Source organism: Vipera ursinii, assembly GCF_947247035.1.
Source record: "Vipera ursinii genome assembly, chromosome: 2".
NCBI lineage: Eukaryota > Metazoa > Chordata > Lepidosauria > Squamata > Viperidae > Vipera > Vipera ursinii.
In genome coordinates, this window is record NC_139513.1 from 64,752,538 (window position 1) to 64,774,406 (window position 21,869).

Here is a 21,869-nt window from a genome sequence, read left to right on the forward strand (position 1 = left end):
TGAGATAGAATTTAAATATCCCACAGGTCTGAGTGAGGAAGATCAACTATTTAAGGCAACGTCTTAGAAAAAATAGAGGATGCTTACACCTTGGTGACTTCCCCTCCCACCCCATCCCCCACCCCCACAGCATTTTGCAATACATACAGCACCATGACCAGGTTAGGGAGATAATTGTAGTAACAACAAACAAGCTGAAAACTGCAATCAGGAATATTATAATCACTTGTGAGTGTCCTCGACTGTGTAAACTTTTTGGTAATTTGCTCCCTCCCTGATGTCCTGTGTTTGGATTAAATGCAGAAAAATGAAGAACTCATGAGGAAACTTCCAAGTGGCCTTTTCATACCAGAACTGAGAAACTTCAAAAGAAGGACGGAAAGATTTATAGTAGGAAATACAATAACAAGGTGAATTAATAGATCATCTGCAGCAATGGAACAAGTTTAAACAAATTCTAAAGCACTCTGATAAATGAGGGAAGTATCAGGAACTCAGATGATAAATTGTAGGACATATTAATTTAGATTTATTTCAACTAAATATTAAGTAATTCTTAACTAAAGAACAGAGATTTTCTTTACAGCTTTAGAAGCTTCTGGATTTCTGTTAAATAACTTTCAGTAAAATAGTTCTGAATGGAATCTTTGGAAAGCAAAATTGTGAATTAATGAGTCATTGTTTCCATTCTAGCCATTATTTGCATTCCATGGTCAGTGGATACAAATAAACTGTTTACAGATGTAATGGCTGTTCTTTTTGAATAGTTATTTTGCATGCCCCTGTGTTCAAAATATGTGTTTATGTGAACTCTGTTTGGCTAAGAGTTAAACAAATATGACTAAATTATAGCATAGATTCTACAACTACTATATTTAGAACAGCGTAAGGAATTCTCACTGTTCATACCATATTGGTTTAAGAGGAAATACGGATGAGCATTTTTTTTGTCACCCACATAAGATTTTAGCCAGCCTCTGCCTCCCAACTCCTCTTTTTTCCTTTCATAACTCCAGTCATTTTCATTATATAACAAAATTTACCCCATTTTGAAAGATGTGCTGAAGGCTGCTCCTTGTAACGCTCAAAATAGCATTAACGGGGAAATTTGTAGCCAACTTTGATTACCTTAGAATGCACTTCAAGGTGCCACAGGGAAATAGACCACACACTGGGGAAAACATAAATTGCCTGTCCGATCATTTTAGCTAATGGAATAAACACATCATTCCAAATTATTGCGGGAGTTTATTTTTTTGCAGTAAAATATTGGCAGGCAACTGAAGAGATTTATGGAGCCTCTCTGAGATTTATCTCTTGACAGAGATCAAATAAGTTTCCAACCATGCAATTCTGGAATGTTTAATCAAAGCAAATCTATCTGGAACTATTGTTGCAAATAGAACCCCTCCATCCACCAGCATTGCTTTCCAGCTGGTTGGGCTGAAGCAACAGTGTTTGGGAGTTGTGAAAAAGTAGGAAGCAGGGGATACAGTTGAAACTGGAAACACCCCTCTGCCTGAACAAATAGGGGACCCCAGTAATACTTCACATGACATGGCACAACCTGCAATTTCTTCTGTTAATTTTGTCCCTTTCCTTGGACTTTCAGAGACTAATTCATCCCATTATATATTTTAATCCACTTGTGCAAGAAAACTACTGCCACATATATAACCTCCTTTGCTGAGAGTTACACTAACAGTTAGAAGTTGCGCTGGAGAATAATATGTATTCTGTCAGCAAGCACTTGTCAGAAATTCCTCAGATGTATCTATATCAGGCGATTATGGACAGATCATGAAATTGCTAGATTTCTGCCTCCTCATTTACACAGTAGGTGGAATTTGGTGAAAGTACATATAAGACAAAATTTTATCAGGGCATCTCTGTCAACTGACTGAGGTAGTTGCTGCTCGTGAATTTCTCTCTGGAAATGATATTCCTCCAGACCAAATTGACCTGAAGGATTAATAGGAGCAGGGTGTAAGAATAGTGAGCTGTAAATCCGCCAGGGAGTTCAAAATGGGAACAAAGCCTTCATATTTTTATTTATTTTTTATTTTAATTCCATTTATATCCCGCCCTTCTCCGAAGACTCAGGGCAGCTTACAAGCTTAGCAGTAGCCTTCATTCTATGTATATGCCTGCTTATTAGGGCTTTCACACACACCCCCAAGCGGCATTATTACAAAGTCAGCTTAATTGCCCCCAACAATCTGGGTCCTCATTTTACCTACCTCAGAAGGATGGAAGGCTGAGTCAACCTTGAGCCTGGTGGGATGCGAACCTGCACTAATTGCAGGCAGCTGGTGTTACTTAAGGAGGCATTAGCCCACTGCTCCACCAAGGCTCATAGCTTATGTTAAACAAAATTTGAGAATTTAATTATATGTTTCAATTTCCTGGATTTTTTTTGAACTATGTTTGGCTTGTTATTATACTCACAGCTTAAACCAGGGGTTTTTTTTAAAAAAAAAGAATGACTTGACATGCCTTTTGTTGTAAGGATAATTTATTAGCACTCTGCATAATGTTGTAATCTACACCTGAAGACAGAATACCTCTGTTGGGAGAACTATATTTCTCCCAGCAGTATTTTGGCTTCTGCCAGAACTGGTGAATCTACAGTTAGAAGAATTCTCAAAGATCAGTGGAAAGTGAAAGCTTCTCCTGTTGTAAAATTCCTTTGCATCTAAGCTACAGCGATCTAGTTGAGAAAAATGCTACTGTGAAAAATGCTGTTATTGTCTACATTATTCTGTTTGCCATTTTAGTTGGAAGTAGTTTCCTGCATGTTAAGAAAGCAAAGAATTTAGCATGAGTTCATTTTAAATTCTAGAGCTTCAATGAATCTACTAGATAATACTGTGCTTCCCCGAAATAAGACCCAATCAGAAAACAAACTCATACATGATTTTTCAGGATGCTCGTAATACAAGCCCTACCCCCCAAATAAGTCCCAGTTAAGATCATCAACCAGATGGACTCATTTAGTTAGTACATCCATTGCAACACACGACAGACATATTAAATTATAAAATATTAATTAGTCTGTCTTTGCTTGCCTGCGGCCGCAATGAAATAAGCAACCACGCAGCATGTCTGGCAGGCCGGTTCTCATGCCTCCCTCCATGTCTCTGCCTCCATCTGCTGCTGGTGCCACCCCCCGTGAGGAGAGGGAGGTGGAAGGGCAGGGGTGGTGCCACTCAACAACCCCTGAGTGCTTGATCCTCACCATCCACCCTTGCCCTCCAGCTCCACTGCACACACAGGATGAGCCTCCCAACCGCCACCCCACCGTGACAGCCTCAGTGAAGGGCAGGGAGCCCCCATCCCCAAGAAGCATCCAGGACTCCCCTCCCTGCTCCACCCACCCAAGCCCAGCCCTGGGGCTCCACCACGCACCCTGTACCCGCACACCTCAGGGCCCTGCAGCCATCACCCCTGATTTAATGATAGATTTAATGGGAATGATATTTTGACCCCCAGACAAGATGAGTGCAAAAACAAAGAGCTATTCTGTCGAGTTCAAGAAAGGAACAAGAATCTTATGGCTTTCTGCAAAGAGAAGCAGCTGGTTCTCCGAATGGCCCCAAAATGGCGAGCAGAGTACAATAACCTCAGTCAACAGGTGGACTAGGGAAATGCTAAGAAGTGCAAGTGTGGCTCAGATTGGCAACCATTATTTCCTGAACTGGAAGACAGCATCTGTGAATGGATTGCTGACAGAAGAGCAAAGGCTTTGGTTGTGCGCAGGGCTGATATTCAAGCAAGCACTTGCCCTTGCAATGGCACCACAGTTAGAAACATCCCCAGAATTCAAAGCATCTCAACACTGGCTGGATGGCTTCCTTCAGCGAGATGAACTGTCTCTAAGAAGATTGACAACACTGTTCAAACTGGAAGATAATGAACTTATTAAATGTGTACTTGCATTCAAGTCCTTTGTTGATGGCACCGATTTTTCTAAATACCAACTCTCCAACACGATTGCTATGGATGAAACTGCAGTGTTTATGGGCCAAGGATCTCAAATGGCAATTGATCAAAGGGGTGTCTCATCAATCTACATTTCCTCCACTGGTTACGGAAGTGCAGGTGTTACCAGTATTTTGGCACTTCATCTGGATGGAAAGAAAGCCCCACCTCTAATCATCACTAAGGGCAAGAAAGATAAGCTTGAACGTGTTTCAGGCATTTATGTTCTTGAAACTGAAGAAGCCTGGTGCACACAAGCAGTTATAAGGAAGTAGGTCGATTTAATGCTGCCACTTGTTTTGCGAGGTGGCCAAAGAGATCTGCTAGTCTGTGATTCAGCCAGCACTCACTGCACTAAAGACATGAAGAACTTCCTTGCAGAGAGAAGAATAGATCAAATAATGATTCCCACAGGAATGCCTATCTCCAGATTTTTGGTATTGCAATAAACAAGGACCACTTGCACATGGAAATCAATGTCTACATTTAAAATAGAATGGAGAGAAATCAGCGTGGAAACTTTGGAAGCCTAGCCTGCCAGAGGTCCTGACTTGGGTGAAGAATTCATGGGATAAAATCACTGACGGCTGTGTTGCCAGTGCACTACGAGTTTGGCTACATGGACAAGAAGTGCTCATTTAAGGAGAGCTCTGTTGCTGGACATGAGAGATTGGGGCCAATGGTTCTACAGGAAATGGAGTTGCAAGAAATTCAGGGCGGAATTTGGGATTTGGAGAGTTATGACGATGTTCCAGAAGAAGGTGTCATGATTGTATTTGAGTAACTGCAGATTGTTGTACATCAGAGGTGCTGTGCTCACTTTCCTTGCCCAGGTTGGGCTTCCCAGGCTCGGGGGGGGGTGTTGAGGGGAAACGGGGCTCCTGCTGGACGGGGCTGCTGCTGCTGGTGCCGCTGCTGCGAGGTGAGAAAAGGGAAGGCAGATGGTGGGGCAGTGGGGGGGGTGCTGGCTTCTGGGCCCCAAGGTGCAGGGGTGTGGGATGCATGGGACAGCTCTGGGGCTGGGCTTGGGCAGGGCAGAGCAGGAGGGGAGTTCCAGCTGCCTGTTGGATTAATTTGATAATCAGCTAAGTATACTGTGTGAATGCAGCTGTATAAAGAAAAACATATTTTGGCTATAGTTTTGCTTGTAAAATACATTTGGTAATATCCTGCTAATCAAAGTAAAGACAGCAAATTCAGTGAGGCTCATTTTTAAATCAATCAGCTTCTCTTTTCTCGTTAAGCAGATTGGTTTCTTAATGGCATCAAAGATCAAAAGTCAGATTCTTTTAAATCTCCTTCCCAGCATGGTGGAATAGTTAAAAAGATTTTTTTTTTCTTTTTGCTAATGGAGGCTTGGACTCTAGCAGTTCCAAGTAATTGGGTGGGGAAAAAACAGGGATTTATTAACATTTTCTCTATAAATAATCATGGATGGTAATTGGATCCCCTTCTAATTCTTCTTGCTGTCAGACCCAATAAAGAATCCTTCAGACAGTAGCTAGATGCTGTTCTGACCCTTCTCTTTAATTTTCCACAGCAGTTTTCCCCATTTTAATTTCATAAATAAAATAAGTTAGTGTTGGTTAAAAAAAATTCAGTCCAAAACAGAAACCGTGGTAATGTTTTTTGTATTAAAAAAACCTTCTAAGATCTCTGATTGTAAAAGCTTTGGAACAAAAGTTGACTGCAAAACAAGCTCAGTAATCCTTTCTTCTTCCTTCTACCATCTCCAACTCAGCTTTAAAATAACTCCATCTGCACACATGTCAGACAATGCACATTTCCAGCAAAGTTTCCACCCACCCTTGTGACCTGCTCCTTCCTTCTTTGCTATTCAATGCTTTCTGAATAGGTTGTAATCTACTGTTTCTCCTGAAAAGCAAGACAGAGGTTACTGTTGAAAGGAGATTCTAAAGAGGGAGGATTTTGAAAAGTACATCTCAAGTTCTGGATGCAGAGTCTTCTGCAACCTGGACCACAATTCCAATATGTGAGTGTGTTGTGTTCCTAAAACTGGGTCTTAGCTTGGTGTTGAAGCCAACTGATTACACCAAACCCAAGGTATGGAAAAAGAAACTTTTATTTTGGTACGAAGGAATAAAAGTCACCTTGGCTTTGGAAGCTACCAAGGCAGTCCTTTACAGTTTTACAGCAGTTTTATAACCAAAGGTGATTTTCATACACCCCTCTGCCCACCCAATACATCCCTTTTCCCTCCCCCCAATAATGCATGCATAACATATAATATTGATTGGTTACCTGGATTGCAGCCCTCTAAAGCTTTCTCGCTTGCTATGCAAAATAGCAGTATCGGACAACCTTTACCCTCCTTAGGTCACGGGAATATTGCAAAGCTTCTGATTTCCTGTGCCAGCTATGTGGTTTTAACATTTCTTGTAAATGAAGCTCAGCATCCTGGCTAAGTGGTTAAACCAGTGATTCTGTCTCGCTTCATTGGCCCTGCATCCCCCATCCCCCACAGCCCCCTGATATGTCAACTGTTAGCTAGCTTGTCTGCAAAACCCTCAGTGAGCAGAAAGGAAAAAAGCTGTTTAAGAAAAAGTTGTTTAAGAGTAGATGTTTCTTCTCAGACTTCATCTTCCTCACTCCCATGTTCATCTCAACCACACCTGGGTCCTATCTCCACATATGACCCTTCTTCTGATGTGCCTCATCTGCACATACTTTCTTTCATCTAACCTTTCAAGGGAAAATCATAGTTTTCTAAAGTCTTACAAGAAATGTTAATGACTATTAGAAAGGTTCTGCAGGGAAGAGGAGTGAGGGAAGGAGGAGGACAAATGAAAAAAAAACACTTTGAAGTTGCTCCAAGAGGAAAGGAGTGAAATACAAGAAGGAAAAAACAATAGCAGAACAGGAGATAGTAACAGAAACATGCTTAGCCATACACCCCACCTGTCTCCCCAATATATTCTTGCTATAAAGACCATAATTCAGAGCTATCTAGGGGTATCAAAAACAGCATGATTGGTGCCTCAATTAAACACCTATGAAAGGGTTAGAGCTTTGATTATAAAGTGGTAGCCACCATCTTGGCCTTTTTATTGCCCTCTGCAGATGCTCCTGGCTTTGTAGCTGCAGAATCAGTACATTTTATCTCCAAACAATCAGCAGGTAGTTTTTGCAAGTAATTCAGTAATTTAGTTACAATGATGCTTGGCTGGTCTGAAAAACAATAAAGACACACCCCATACAGCTAAAAAAAAGAAAAGTTTAATTTGTGTTTTTTCCATATATATGAAAGGGCTTATTGTTCTGCACATTATGCAATCCTACTCAAGATTCATGTACTGGATCAGACTATGCAAATTGTAGCTCTATAAGGGTCATTATAAGGTCAGGAACAGACCCCATATTTGAACCTGTTTTACATGCTAAATCATAAGGAAGTTATTTTTTTTCTAATTAGTTTGACTTTTTTTTAACAGGCATACTACTGAAAGCTCTATATTTCATCTTTATTGAAAGTTCATAATGAAAGTGAGGAAAACAAATGTTTTGTAATACTAAATGGATAACGTAATAAATGAACATACTTTTCTTGTTGAGGCATATAATGTGTAGAAAGAACAATAGTGAAATATTGAAGTTTAGGTTTAAGATGATGTTGAGCACTTGCTCAAAATTTTCTTCCCTAATAATTTTTTTCAACTCAAGTTCTTTTGGTGATTGGAACATATTTGCACACATTATTAGCACAATCCATTAATTTTACCTGGATTTTTATTCCCTAAATTTTTCATATCCCTGTTTTCATTTCTCATTAACTCCATCCAGATTTTTCTCAGGTTGCCCCCTCCCTCTTAAACCATTTCTTCTTCTTTCTGTATTTGTTCTGCAATTCACTCCGCCTTCTTTCCCCGTTTGATCAAACCACCTCCTTTTTCAGTGGCCATGTTTTGATACCATCCACATTTATTAATACTGTCTCATTGTTTCCACACTCATCCCACCTCATTCAAAATTTATTGTGTTTCTCTTTAGCCCTCAAACTCTCACTTCCTCAGGAGTACAGGAATGTTCACACAGCTGTTTCACCTATAACTAAATCAATGTTTTATTGCCCTCCAAAGGAAAGGCCAGGAGAATAGACTGCTTTAGGTATGGAGGTTCAGATGCAGGATGGTGGGACACTCTGAATTAATGACTTTGGGAGGTAAACAGCCAGGAGAATACTCAAGTCATTCCAGTGTCAATACCCAAGATAAGAAGCAGGAGAGGCCACCATAGTAAAGGAAAGAGACTAGAGGGAGGGAAGTTTAAGTAGGTTAAGGCTTAATTTCTTATATTTTCTCTCCTATTCTGGAAACAATACTCTACTTCTATATATTAGAACTTCATACTACTTCATTAGTACAGAAATCAGTGCCAGAATAAAACTCCTTGTTTGAGGGTTTATTGGTGCTCTCTGAGTTTGCTTGTTTTCTTACAGATGTTTCATTACCGAAACTAGGTAACATCATTAGTGCTAACATCTGCAAGAAAACAAGCAAGCTCAGAGAGCACCAAGGATCCTTCATGTCAACCCTGAGCTACAAATATTTTTCTTTATTAATCCCTCATTTGTTTAACTACTCTCCTTCTCTCTGTATATCTGTATCTGCTCCTATCCTGAGTCACATTCCAACATACTGTAACACAATAGAATACTCAATAAAAAAACTATTTTAGAGGCACAAAAGAAGCTGGAAGTTGGGCTTTGTTGTATCTTCCTAAGACTGCTCACAATTAGAGGTCACATGAAAAAAGAGCCATCACCAGGAAAAAGAAATCTTAGTCCCATTGAAATGTGTGGGGATGTTTAATTAAAACAAATATAACATCAAGTGTATGTGAAAACAGCTCCATGCAATTTTGAGTTAGGACCACTAACATTTAGTTCAAGGATGCAAACACTTTTAATCTAAGCCAAATTCAAGTCATTTAAAAGCAATGTGTATTTTAAATGGTCTGATTTATTAGAAATATCCACACATACGCTCGCCTTTTTTCTGAATGTATTTTCTTTACCAGAAGCAAAAACATGTAAAGGGAAATTTTATTAAAAACAAAATCAAGATTCGGAACAAAAATATCACAGCACATTAATATTGTACAATTGCTATGGTGACGCAAGTTACAAAAATTTGAAAAGGCACTTTAAAAGTTCACAATAAAAAAGGATAAACTAACATCTCTTCTTCAACAAAAAATGCAGCATTTTAATTGAGACACTACATGTGCCACTTGTTACAATCCTTCATACAAGTACTGTGAATTGTAACAGGACCCACTTCTAGCAGTAGAAAGTGCCTTTAAAGAAACACCTTTTATTATAAATTTTACATACCGTAAGCAAATACTTTTGAGAAATTATGTTATAGTTGCGAATTACTGAAATCTGCCAATGTTAACTGTGATTTCACACATTACAATCATTAGAAACTAACCTCAGCATATATAGCCTAAATAAGGAAACAGAAGCAGCTCGAGGCAAGCAGGCAAACGGCCTTCAGCAAAATAATACTACGATTCCATAATACAGCACAGGGATAGAGAGAGGTATTCTTTGTGAGACCATATGTGGAAGTAAAAACAGACTGAGTCATGCTGGGATAAAACCTGGGATAATGTTTGTTTCAAGACAGAAATGCATCTCTTTCTCTCTCCTTAAGTAGTTGAAAAATTACTTTCAACTGAGAAATGGATTGTTCTGAAATGGCAGCAAAACATCCATTTAAAATGAAATATTACTGTGATATTTCCTCCTTCTAATAGTAAGCTCAGGCTGGTGAGACTCTAATTAAAACAAATACAGCCTTAATCAAAACTATATGTATATGCCTATAGGAAACCGATTGTCAGTTAGATAAGAAAAATGGTTAATGTGGGGAGGAATGAAATGTCCCATTTAAATAGCCTAGACCAGGGCTATGTAATTTAACATCCCTCCAGCTGGATTTAAATTCCCAGCAGCTTCTGGGTGCTAAGGGCAAGGGATTCTGGGAACTACATATAAAAGTAGAAAAGGTCACATTATTTATCTTTGTTTGGTCCGAGTCTGGGTCTTTTTTCATAAGAGCACAACATGCTGTAATGTTTTGTTGCAGAACACAGAAAGCTGATAAATGATCCTATTCAACAATCTCCATGCAACAGAGAATACAAAAGATTTTTTTGGCATAGTGACAAAATTCCAATGAAATTCAGATATTTGCACTGTGATACTGAATGGCTGTGCAAGTGCTGCATAATGGACAAAAACAAGAGAATTATTGAACAACATGCCCCATTTCTTGCTAAAGAGCTATTTCCCTATTACTCATAAAACATTGTTTCACAGCAGATATTACTCTTCCCTGGAGCAGAAATTAGCCCATTCTAAATTGATTTTGATGAAATAATGGCAAAATAATTCCACAAATGATTGTTCCTATTTAATCCAATTATATTCTTGATGTTTACTTTTTAAGTTCTTTCTTAGATTCACCCCTACTTTTTTTTTTTACAAAAAAATCATATTTTAATTGCTTGAATTTCTTGCACGTCTCAATGCACTGTAAATAAAATTGTCTAAACAGTGACCCCACCCCTCCAAACAGATATGTCGGAATAACATCTTCAGAAATAACTCCTGGTGAAAAAGGCAATTTGAAGACACACAGCAAAAGTCCATTTAGTAGGAAGCCTTTGGAGGATCCATATATGCTGGATTATAAGGGGGTTGAGCTGAAGGAGCTGAGGCACCAGCTGTAAAAGAAACAAACAGAAAAGCACAGCAGGTTAGTGGCTGTCCACAGTTTATCGTTTTATATTTATTTCTGCATATTTTTTAGATTTTCATCACAAGAGCTAGTGTCCATATGCAGTCAAGAAAGTGTCTATGGAGATTCTCAGTCATCCAGCTCATGGTTGTCCCAAAGGTGCTTTTTTCAGGAGGCGACTGGACTGGGTTTTTTTTTTTCTGGGAAGATGTTTCGCTTCTGATCCAAGAAGCTTCTTGGATGAGAAGTGAAACATCTTCAAGGAAAAAACAAGAAAGTCCAGTCGCCTCCTGAAAAAAGCACCTTTGGGAAATCAAGGAAAGTCTCGCAACTTGATCTGTAAGTTCTGAAAATTATATCGCAGAATGAAGCGTATTAAAGTGAATTAATGTCCGTGGGGAACTTTTGTTCTTCCGCCAGAGAAAACAATGCAAACATGTTGCTTGGAGCGCTCTGTAAGATGTCTGTACGGAAGCCTTCCTTGTTGAGCCAAAATGTCTCCCTAGCTCTCCTTCTCTATTGAGTTAATTGCCTGCTGTACAACAACACTCCTTCTATAGAGATAGTCTTCAAATTACAACCATTTGTTTAGCAACTGTTTGAAGTTATAAAGTGACTTACAACTCACCCTTGAATTTATGACTCTCACAGAATACCCATGTTCACCCAATCAAAATTCTGACATTTGGTAACTAGGGTTGCAGCATCCTGGGGTCATATGATCACCTTCCCAGCCAGTTTCCAACAATGGGGGAAACATTCACTTAACAACTATAGTGTTCCACTTAACAACTGTGGCAAAAATCATAAAATTGGATGTGACTCACTTAACAACAGCCTGCTTAGCAATGGAAATTATGGCCCCTGTTGTGGTCAAAAGTTGAAGACAACTTTGCATCTGAAATGTTAGGTTGTTAGCTTCTTTCTTCTCCACAACATCTGTATTACCCTATGGAGATTTATAGGTAAAGTGGTCTCTCTCTGGTTTCCTGATGAACATTGCGCAGGAAATGATATTGTTGGGTCTCTTCAAATCCTTGAAGGGGGCTTTGCTTTGATGCAATACAAGCAAAGTACCTCCCTGAAGATCTTTCATGAAGCAAAGCTTACTTTGCAGGAAAAGACTAAGAGAAGTTATCCTGGTTAAAGTCCTTCTAGATTGGGATGTCTCAGCAAACATTGTAGAAAGACGATGGAGTGCACCAAACCAATCCTGCAGCATGGATCAAAGCAATCTGCCATAAAGCCCCATCCTCATAAACCAAAGATCTTCCAGGCAGAGAGGCTAGAGTGTCTGCTGAATTCTGCGCCACACATCTGTTTCCTTTTTCTTTCTAGCAGTTTTAGTACCTCTCTCCCCTCTTCTTTCCTTACCTGCCACAGTTTCCTGGTATGGTGGTGGCCTTATAGGCTGTGTAGGATAGGGCGGAGGATGCTGGATTGGGTAGGGTGCTGCTGGCATTCCAGGCTGGGGTTGTACCGGCAGTGGATTGTATCCTTGGTATGCTCCTCCAGCATAAGCGACTGGAACCCCAGGCTGTTGAGGGTAAGGCATCTGCACCACAGTTGTGGATGTGGTGACAACAGCTGTAAAACACAAGAATGGTGTTTAGGAAGGAAATAGTACAGGAATGTGATCGTTAGGTGTCAGGGCATTTATGTAGTTACTAGGAGTAGAATATGACTTGATGGCACATAACCAATTGATCAATCACAGTGTAATGGTATGTGGGAAAGGCGATTGGGGTGAAGCGATGATGCCTAGGGAATGATCAGGTAAGAGGTAGCACAGTCTGCAGCTGGATAGTGAGCAGAGCAAGAAGCTCAGAAGAGACCTTCCCTACTTTCTCAGGCTGTAAAGACGACAGCAGAGCTGTACTTTCAGATTTGCAGATTCTGTTAATGTTTCTTTACAATAAAGTAGAATTAGCTTATATGTTTCCTGTCTGGTTTACCTGGTAAGGCTGACTCAGGGCACAGAGGAAACTCAGTATTTCCCTTCTTGTGCTGGTTTTATAACTTGGCCACTATTTTACAAATAGGTAAAGTGGTGAATGCTCCAGCACTGGAAGTTTTTAAGAAGAGACTGGACAGCCATTTGTCTGAAATGGTATAGGGTTTCCTGCCTGAGCAGTGGGTTGGACTAGATGACCTCCAAGGCCCCTTCCAACTTATTATTATTATTAGGTTTTGAGCTTTCTCCATAGGCAAGAAGTAGAAAAAGAAACTTATCATTCCTCTCACCAGGAACGTTACTTCTGCGAAAAGGCGCACCAAGAGAAGATGTCTTCTGGTATCTTATGTCCCACACTTGCTGATTTGCCCAGATACTTAGAAGCTGTAAGCCAACCTTTCCATACTTATTCAAGACTACAATGCCCATAATTCCCTATAAGTATGGCCACTGGAATCTCCCAGCTCCTGGGGATTTCTGAGAATTATAGTCCTAGGTTAAGTAAAGTCACAGTAGGACTGAATTCCCTTAAATTGGTCCCACGTGCAGAGAACCAAAGAAAACAGCATCTATGATGATTGAGGTAAGCGTCCATTCCTGGTTCAGCCTCTGATCTAATGCTAGTTACATTTTAAATAAATGACTTTTCATCTATTTTAAAGGCAGCATTTCTGAGAGCCATTCTGCTGTGACTGCTTTCCCCCCCAGTGTGCTCAACAACAGTACTCATAGTTTTCCTCAAACAGAGCAACAATTCAGCCAGGGAGAATACTTACGCTGCGGTCTCCTTCGGCAGGCTTTATACAGGCAGCAACATGAGCAGGTGAAGCAGAGAATGATGGCTACTACAAACACGACGAAAATTGAAATGCCAATTGCTATAAATGTCCCACTGAAAAACATCGAGAATGCAAGTTGTCCAAGTTAAAGGCTTCAGAAAGTAATACATTTACCCCAAGAGCATTTTGCTATTCTAAAGGCAAACAAAAATGGGAACCATGTCAGATTAGGATCGAAATGCAAGATTTGTGCATGGCTAATCTCCAACTTTCAGAGAGATAGTTTTGTTAGCTTACTGCCATGGAGAAGAAGAAAAAAATCAAGTAGGCAGGCCTGAAGGCACAAAAGGAGTTTTATCTCTTTTAAAAGTATACCACATAGATATCAAGCGTGTTTAAAAAGTGGAAAAGAGGTGAGGCTCATCTGCATAATCATATTCACCATTTTGACTTCTTTTTACACCACTTTTTTACTTGTCTACTGCTACATCAATCAACAACTTTGACACACCCAGATGTTACAGACTACAAATCTGATCATCCCCAGCCACTGCATAGGGATTACAGGACATGCTGCCCTAAACAACTGGACAGAACAAGGTTGCCAGCTCGGCTATGAGCTTCTCCAAAATAAGCCTTACTAAATGTTTCAATCTACATAGTCATATTAATTTTGTTAAAGCTAGACAATATATCTTTTTCAGGAGACCACAAACACCTTGTTTAGTTTAAGTCCATGAAGTTAACTTTACCAAAAACAATTATAAAGAAGCAAATAAAGAATTTTACTTCGAGGACTTTACATGTATAATGGACTAAAAAAAACGTTAACAGAAATTCAAGGTTACGATTCAGAAATGCTTATTCACAAGGCAATATTTATGACTTCCCTTTACAAAAGAAAAACTGTGTTCCAGTGAAGTGTAAACTCCACATGCAATTAAAATCTTTAATAATTTCATGCTAAGTCTCTAATTTACTACTTTATTTATTGATTAGATTTTTTATCCCTTTATCACTTTATAAGAAACTTAAGCCTAATACTCCTTCCTCCTCCTATTTTCCCCACAACAACAACCCTGTGAGGTGAGGTGAGCCCAGGGTGAGTCAGTAGCCCAAAGTAACCTGGCAGGCTTTTGTGTAGCATGCAAATAAAAGCATGCAGCACTTTGGTCTATTGTTTAAAGTACAAGGCCTGAAACCAGGTAACTAAAATCACAGTCACCTGGTTTAAACACTGGCTAGACTACTGCATGCTTTTATTTTTAGTCTTTGCTTTCTGCACGTAAGTGAAATGCTCTCATCTCTTTCCTTGGAGGGAGGGAGTTGTTGCACAGACTTCATGCACTTTACACTCAGATCAAATTGTCCCCCAGTGCGTCCTTTTCACAGGCTGATTGCTCCTACGCTGTCTTGGCTCATGTTCATTTGACCTCTTAACTTCTGATGCTGTTACCTCAGGTAATATAGTCTTGCTGGCAACTGAGTTTATACAAACGCCAGTCCTTCAAGGAAAGCAAGGTCAAGGAACAGACAAGGCAGGGATCCCAGGAATTCTGCTTCACTGTTGGAGTGCATATTAACTAAATCTGGGAAGCTTGTCCAAAACTTTCATTGCCTTTTTTTAAGGACAAGATGGTCAAGGGAGGACTATTCTGTCTCTTGAGTCTCTATCACATTTTCTACTTTTCTAGGGCTAAACAACCATTGTCCCTTTCCCTCCTCCTCCTCAAGACCAGATATTTTTTATATGTGTGTGTGTGTATGTGTGTATATATATGTATGCAAGGACATCTTACAAAAGATAGCCAATGGTGAAAAAATAAGGTCAGAGGCTTGGCTTCGGTTTTTATTCCAAAATGATATAACTTTAATATAAATTTAATAAATATATAGATATGAATGGCTTTTGACTATGACATTGGTTTGTAAGTAAAGGAAGCATTCTTTGGGGATAATGGTTCTCCAAAATCTCATTTCCTCATGTTATACAGGGAGTGCAGAATTATTAGGCAAGTTGTATTTTTGAGGATTAATTTTATTATTGAACAACAACCATGTTCTCAATGAACCCAAAAAACTCATTAATATCAAAGCTGAATATTTTTGGAAGTAGTTTTTAGTTTGTTTGTAGTTATAGCTATTTTAGGGGGATATCTGTGTGTGCAGGTGACTATTACTGTGCATAATTATTAGGCAACTTAACAAAAAACAAATATATACCCATTTCAATTATTTATTTTTACCAGTGAAACCAATATAACATCTCAACATTCACAAATATACATTTCTGACATTCAAAAACATAACAAAAACAAATCAGTGACCAATATAGCCACCTTTCTTTGCAAGGACACTCAAAAGCCTGCCATCCATGGATTCTGTCAGTGTTTTGATCTGTTCACCATCAACATTGCGTGCAGCAGCAACCACAGCCTCCCAGACACTGTTCAGAGAGGTGTACTGTTTTCCCTCCTTGTAAATCTCACATTTGATGATGGACCACAGGTTCTCAATGGGGTTCAGATCAGGTGAACAAGGAGGCCATGTCATTAGATTTCCTTCTTTTATACCCTTTCTTGCCAGCCACGCTGTGGAGTACTTGGACGCGTGTGATGGAGCATTGTCCTGCATGAAAATCATGTTTTTCTTGAAGGATGCAGACTTCTTCCTGTACCACTGCTTGAAGAAGGTGTCTTCCAGAAACTGGCAGTAGGACTGGGAGTTGAGCTTGACTCCATCCTCAACCCGAAAAGGCCCCACAAGCTCATCTTTGATGATACCAGCCCAAACCAGTACTCCACCTCCACCTTGCTGGCGTCTGAGTCGGACTGGAGCTCTCTGCCCTTTACCAATCCAGCCACGGGCCCATCCATCTGGCCCATCAAGACTCACTCTCATTTCATCAGTCCATAAAACCTTAGAAAAATCAGTCTTGAGATATTTCTTGGCCCAGTCTTGACGTTTCAGCTTGTGTGTCTTGTTCAGTGGTGGTCGTCTTTCAGCCTTTCTTACCTTGGCCATGTCTCTGAGTATTGCACACCTTGTGCTTTTGGGCACTCCAGTGATGTTGCAGCTCTGAAATATGGCCAAACTGGTGGCAAGTGGCATCTTGGCAGCTGCACGCTTGACTTTTCTCAGTTCATGGGCAGTTATTTTGCGCCTTGGTTTCTCCACATGCTTCTTGCGACCCTGTTGACTATTTTGAATGAAACGCTTGATTGTTCGATGATCACGCTTCAGAAGCTTTGCAATTTTAAGAGTGCTGCATCCCTCTGCAAGATATCTCACTATTTTTGACTTTTCTGAGCCTGTCAAGTCCTTCTTTTGACCCATTTTGCCAAAGGAAAGGAAGTTGCCTAATAATTATGCACACCTGATACAGGGTGTTGATGTCATTAGACCACACCCCTTCTCATTACAGAGATGCACATCACCTAATATGCTTAATTGGTAGTAGGCTTTCGAGCCTATACAGCTTGGAGTAAGACAACATGCATAAAGAGGATGATGTGGTCAAAATACTCATTTGCCTAATAATTCTGCACTCCCTGTATTCTACAATAGAAATAATACAACTATAATGTTAATTTTTTTTAAAAAAAAATCCAGTTGTGACTATTTCACAATAAATAATAATTGCATGTGGTCCTCAGTCTATGTCTAAGGCATGTTTGATATTTTTTTCTCCCATAGGAACAATATTTATCCTGCCAATTCTAGATGATTCTGGGATATAGTATGTGGAATACAAACTGGTTCCAAATGATTTGTATGATGAGGAGAGATCTTTATGTCTATGCTCCCCAAGTTTTCATAAGTTAACCAATAATTTAATATTTAAATTTTCAATCTATTCTAAATTCAGGACTAGTGATTCTAAATACCTTTATCCATACAATGCAGAGACAAAGGAGAACATCCTGTCATGATCAATCAGACTAAAATGTTAAGACCGACCTAAATCAATGAGGTGAATTAATGGTTAGTTTTATATGAAATGGGCAAACACCAAAGAGATCTCCTTTAAAGCTACAGCTTTTATATGATGGCAGTACTTTCAATTTTCCAGACTTTAATCTGCATCATATGACATACTTATTCAGATCAGTACCAAGTAATGGCAAGATAATGTTAACAATAACATTATTAGAATTAAAAACAAAGTTACTCTTTTGTGCTTTATTGGAAAGTTACTATCTGGCACTTTTTGAAATCCTAGCAAAGGCTTGGTTCCAACTATACAGTGAATTTAGAGCTACTGATAACCTTTAAGGTAATTAGACATACAGTATTTAAACAGTATTGGGCTAGAAATTAAATGTGAGATTGTGATCTAGAACAAGCCTATTTAATATGGCAGGAAAATATTTGGGGTGGTGATGCAGAGTAAATGGGGATGGTTATACTTAATTATATTGAAATTTTCCAAAAGAAATACGATTTACCTAAAGCCAGTTTGGTATGGTGAAGTCTTTAGACTACAAACCAGGAGAAACCAGGAAATGGAAATTGTGATTCTAGTCCTGCCTTTCGCATGAAATCATCTAGGATGCTTTCTTCCAGCTCTAGGAAAAAAGGTATGACCAATATTTTCCAAAAATCTTGCCAAGAAAACAGCATGGACTTGTCTAGGCATCCACCAGGAATGAAAACTAACTTGAAGAAATACACACATGTAAAAGCTGAACAGATATATATATATATAACAAAATATGTACTACCTGGTCTATGGTGTGCTATATACGATACTAAATATATAAACAGGGGGGGGGGGCTGTGAGATGGGTATTTTGTATGTAGGATATTGGTTTTTCTCCTGAAGTTTTATTTTTATTTGTAATCATGTTGTTTTTAGCTATTTTTTGTTTCAACTGTCACTCAACTTCACATTTGTGAGATGGATGACTATATAACTGATTCTAAATATATTCATACAAATTATTACAATTTTTGTTTGATCTGGATGCTTCAGCAGCTAATAAATATCCATCTAGTTTAAATATATATTTTTAAAGAGGGTAAGCGAGGAATCTCACACTATCAAACTTTACAAAAATAAATTTGGAATGAAGAACTGGAGTAGGCTATATTGACAAATCAATGCTTTTAATGAATATTGAATGTTCTTATGGCCTATTATTGGACTCAACTGATTTTTTAAAATCTGACTATGATCCTTATTTTGGAGATGTAATAAAACTTGAAGGCGCTTGTTGTGTATGTATCTGCTTATGTTCACTGGCAGTTGCTTTTTGGTTAAACTGTAAAGCTCAAGTGGACCAAATTATTGGAATAAAGTAAAGGTTTAAAGTGTTAATATATTGTTAAATTATATCCCCCAAATGCTGATTTTTTTAACAAAATTACAAACTTTGGTTATATATTCCTTGGGCGCAAAGAAGTATGGAACCAGAGACAAAGTCATGGGGGAAAAAAACCACAATTGAAATCTGTCCTTAAAAAAATCTTACCATTAATTGTTAAGATCTAAGATTTTCCTTCTAGTCTGCTGGTGTTGCTGTTAAATGCCTTGTTAGAAGCAGATTTCATAGATACTCAGTCATGGATAAAGAGGCTAAGATCTCCTACCCAAGTGCTAATCATGCCTAAAAGGTAAATGTAAAGGTTCCCCCGCACATGCGTGCTAGTCGTTTCCGACTCTAGGGGCCGGTGCTCATCTCCGTTTCAAAGCCGAAGAGCCAGCGCTTGTCCGAGGATGTCTCCGTGGTCATGTGGCCGGCATGACTAGACGCCAAAGGCACACAGAACGCCTAAGCCAGACCAATTCAGAAGAAAAATAACTCAAATAACTGGGCTTAGCATTTCTTTCCTTCTTCCAGAATGGCATTCCAATGTTAGTAAAGAATAGTTTGAAAATGTTCATTGAGCTAGCTTATATTTTACTAAACAGCTATATATAATGTTGTCAGTTACTTTTCCACAGTGAAACCTCTAGAGGAGAGATAATTTGGAACACTCAGCTCAAAGTCTCTACTCCTATAACTTCTACTTTGTTTGTTTTTCTTCTAGGTGCTTAAGGCTTGCCTAGAATTATATACAGAAAAAACAGCTGGAGATAAAGAAGCCACAAGGACAGGATTAAAGATTATCTCACTACGCATACTGCTTCATTGTGCAAAACTGGGTTTGCCCAGAAAAGAAGCTGTCATTTTGAAACAAGCAGGAACATGTCACACAAAGTGCTCAGTTGCAGAGCCTTCCGGCAAATAACATCTAGCCAGGTAAAGAGAAAGGAACAAGGAAGAGGAGAAACAAATCCTTCCAAGCTTGCACTTTCTTTAAATTAAAATCTAACTTGAGAATCAAATTGGGTCACAAGGAAAAGTGATGAGATCTATGTAGGACTGATTGGCATTGTTTTCTTCTACTATAGATACTACCAAGGATATATCAGCTTTCTTAATGTGGAATACATGAAGTTATTTTAATTTTTAGATCTGGACAAAAGTCATCATTTTTATTAGCTTGATTCTGGAAATGGGTCCAAAATTCCCTGTTAAAAGGATACTATAGACACAGGACTTTCTGTTGTACAGAATCCTATACCATGAAAGGAAAAATAGACTAGCTGTGCCACCTCAGTTATCCATTTATCTTTTTCAAATACAATTCACCACACAGTATCTATTACAAGACAGAAGACCTCCTTCTCTAACCTTATGAAAACAAGATACATAGCCAAGGACAAAGAATGATTTACTTCTATGCTAGTCTATGCCAAGTACTGTCATAGCAAATTATTTTATTGGGAACACAAGTATGACACGTTGCTACTTAATGACTGACTCTTTCTAGTTTGTGTAGTTAATTACCAACACATTAAAAGGATAAGAATTATTTTTATACTTAGTAATGGCTTTCCTCTTTGGCTGGAGCAAGCAAATGTGACATTAAAAACCCCTTTGTTTCTTCAGTGTTCTGTAGCTGTGTTTTCTGGACTTTGCAAAGTGAAAAAGATTAAATGACTGCTATTAATGGAATAGGTATTTCTTCTAAACAAATAATATCCCAAAGTTACACAGGAAAGCTCCAAGGTTCACGGTTTATGAATGAAAAGAAAGATGCCTGCCAACAAAATGCACAAAGCTTACCTCATTTTGGCTGCCAGGAAAAAAACCCCCCAATCCTTTATATTTTCCTCTTTAAAATTTCTTTTAGCTATTCTGTCCCTTAGCACTCTTAAGCTTTTTTCACCGAGAAATAAAACTTCAGTAGCTACATTTCTGGATAAAACCGGAAGACATGTGATTTATCTCACATTTCCTCAACAGGAAAAGTGGCTTCTTTGATCACATCCTGCTCCCCGCTCAGAGTTTTCTTAAAGATACAGAGCGCTGCTGGGCCACAGATATCCCAAGCGCGACAGGCACAGCAGGAACAATTGCTCAAGCAAAGCTAAACTGCTCAATAGAACTAGCAGAGTCTTCCCAACCCTTTTACCAGAAATATTCCAAGTAACATGTTTGTGCACAAACTACTTGGATGCAGCTTGAACAAGAGCAAAAGGATTACTTAAGGACTACCCCTTTCAATCCTAAAATCATATGGGGTGTCTTTTCTTGAATGATTTTGTTCTTAAAATATATTGCTGGACTACTTCCCATCACTGTACATTTACTTTGGTCCCTGCAAAATAAACAAGCCAGATGACAGGATTGGACGAGGACATCTCAGCAGTAGCTTGAGAAAGCACGTCAGAGAACTGTGCAGAGATGAGATAAGAATTGCAGGTGGATAAGATGGTGAGATCTGCCTACGTGGTTGCCGTTCACACTAGATCCTGTAATATATCCTTTTAGCTTAGAGGTCCCTTATTTTATATTACAACATTATAATGACGGGTACTGAAATGTCTGCAAGAAAAAAATCAAGCTCAGACAGCACCAAGGAGCCCAATGCTATAATTAGTTGTAATACACTACCATTTCAATTGCTCTTTTATTCAGTGTCTGCACTGTGCTTAGCATAATACATGCTGCTGATTATGATTTTGTGGCATTGCATTAGTGTCAGCGACGTCTCTAGGAGCTTCCATCTCTAACTTGCTCCTTGCTGCTGCTGGTCATCATCTTCTTTTTCCTTCCATCTTTCCCATCTTTATACGTTACTCCAGAGAGTTGGGACTTTACATGTGTCTGAAATATGATAATTTATTCTGCTAATCAGTGCTTTGAGTGCGAATTCTGGATTTTGATTGATGGTATTCACAGGTGTCTTCTCCAATATCAAAGTATCAATACTCTTCCTATCCTGCTTCTTCAAAGTCCAATTTTCATTGTTGGGGGCGATATGCTGACATTGTAAATGATTAAAATGAGGATCCAGATTGTTGGGGGCAATTAAGCTGACTTTGTAATAATGCCG

General features: G+C 39.0%; 1 protein-coding gene and 1 long non-coding RNA gene across 2 annotated transcripts in view; one reads left to right on the forward strand and one right to left on the reverse strand.

Annotated features, from left to right (window-relative positions):
• Nucleotides 1-245: 245 nt before the first annotated feature.
• On the forward strand, nt 246-20,554 carry LOC310633798. Its single transcript, XR_014491090.1, has 3 exons — nt 246-410; nt 10,587-10,766; nt 19,515-20,554. It is a non-coding gene; the product is annotated as an uncharacterized lncRNA (long non-coding RNA).
• SHISA5 (shisa family member 5) overlaps nt 9,026-21,869 on the reverse strand; it is a 29,399-nt gene continuing 16,555 nt past the window's right edge. Inside the window, exons 4-6 of the mRNA XM_083351681.1 lie at nt 13,479-13,594; nt 12,123-12,335; nt 9,026-10,734 (exon numbers count right to left, since the gene is read on the reverse strand). Coding sequence (XP_083207807.1) covers nt 10,661-10,734; nt 12,123-12,335; nt 13,479-13,594 — 403 coding nt within the window. The 3' untranslated portion in view covers nt 9,026-10,660. The remainder of the gene's footprint in view (nt 10,735-12,122; nt 12,336-13,478; nt 13,595-21,869) is intronic.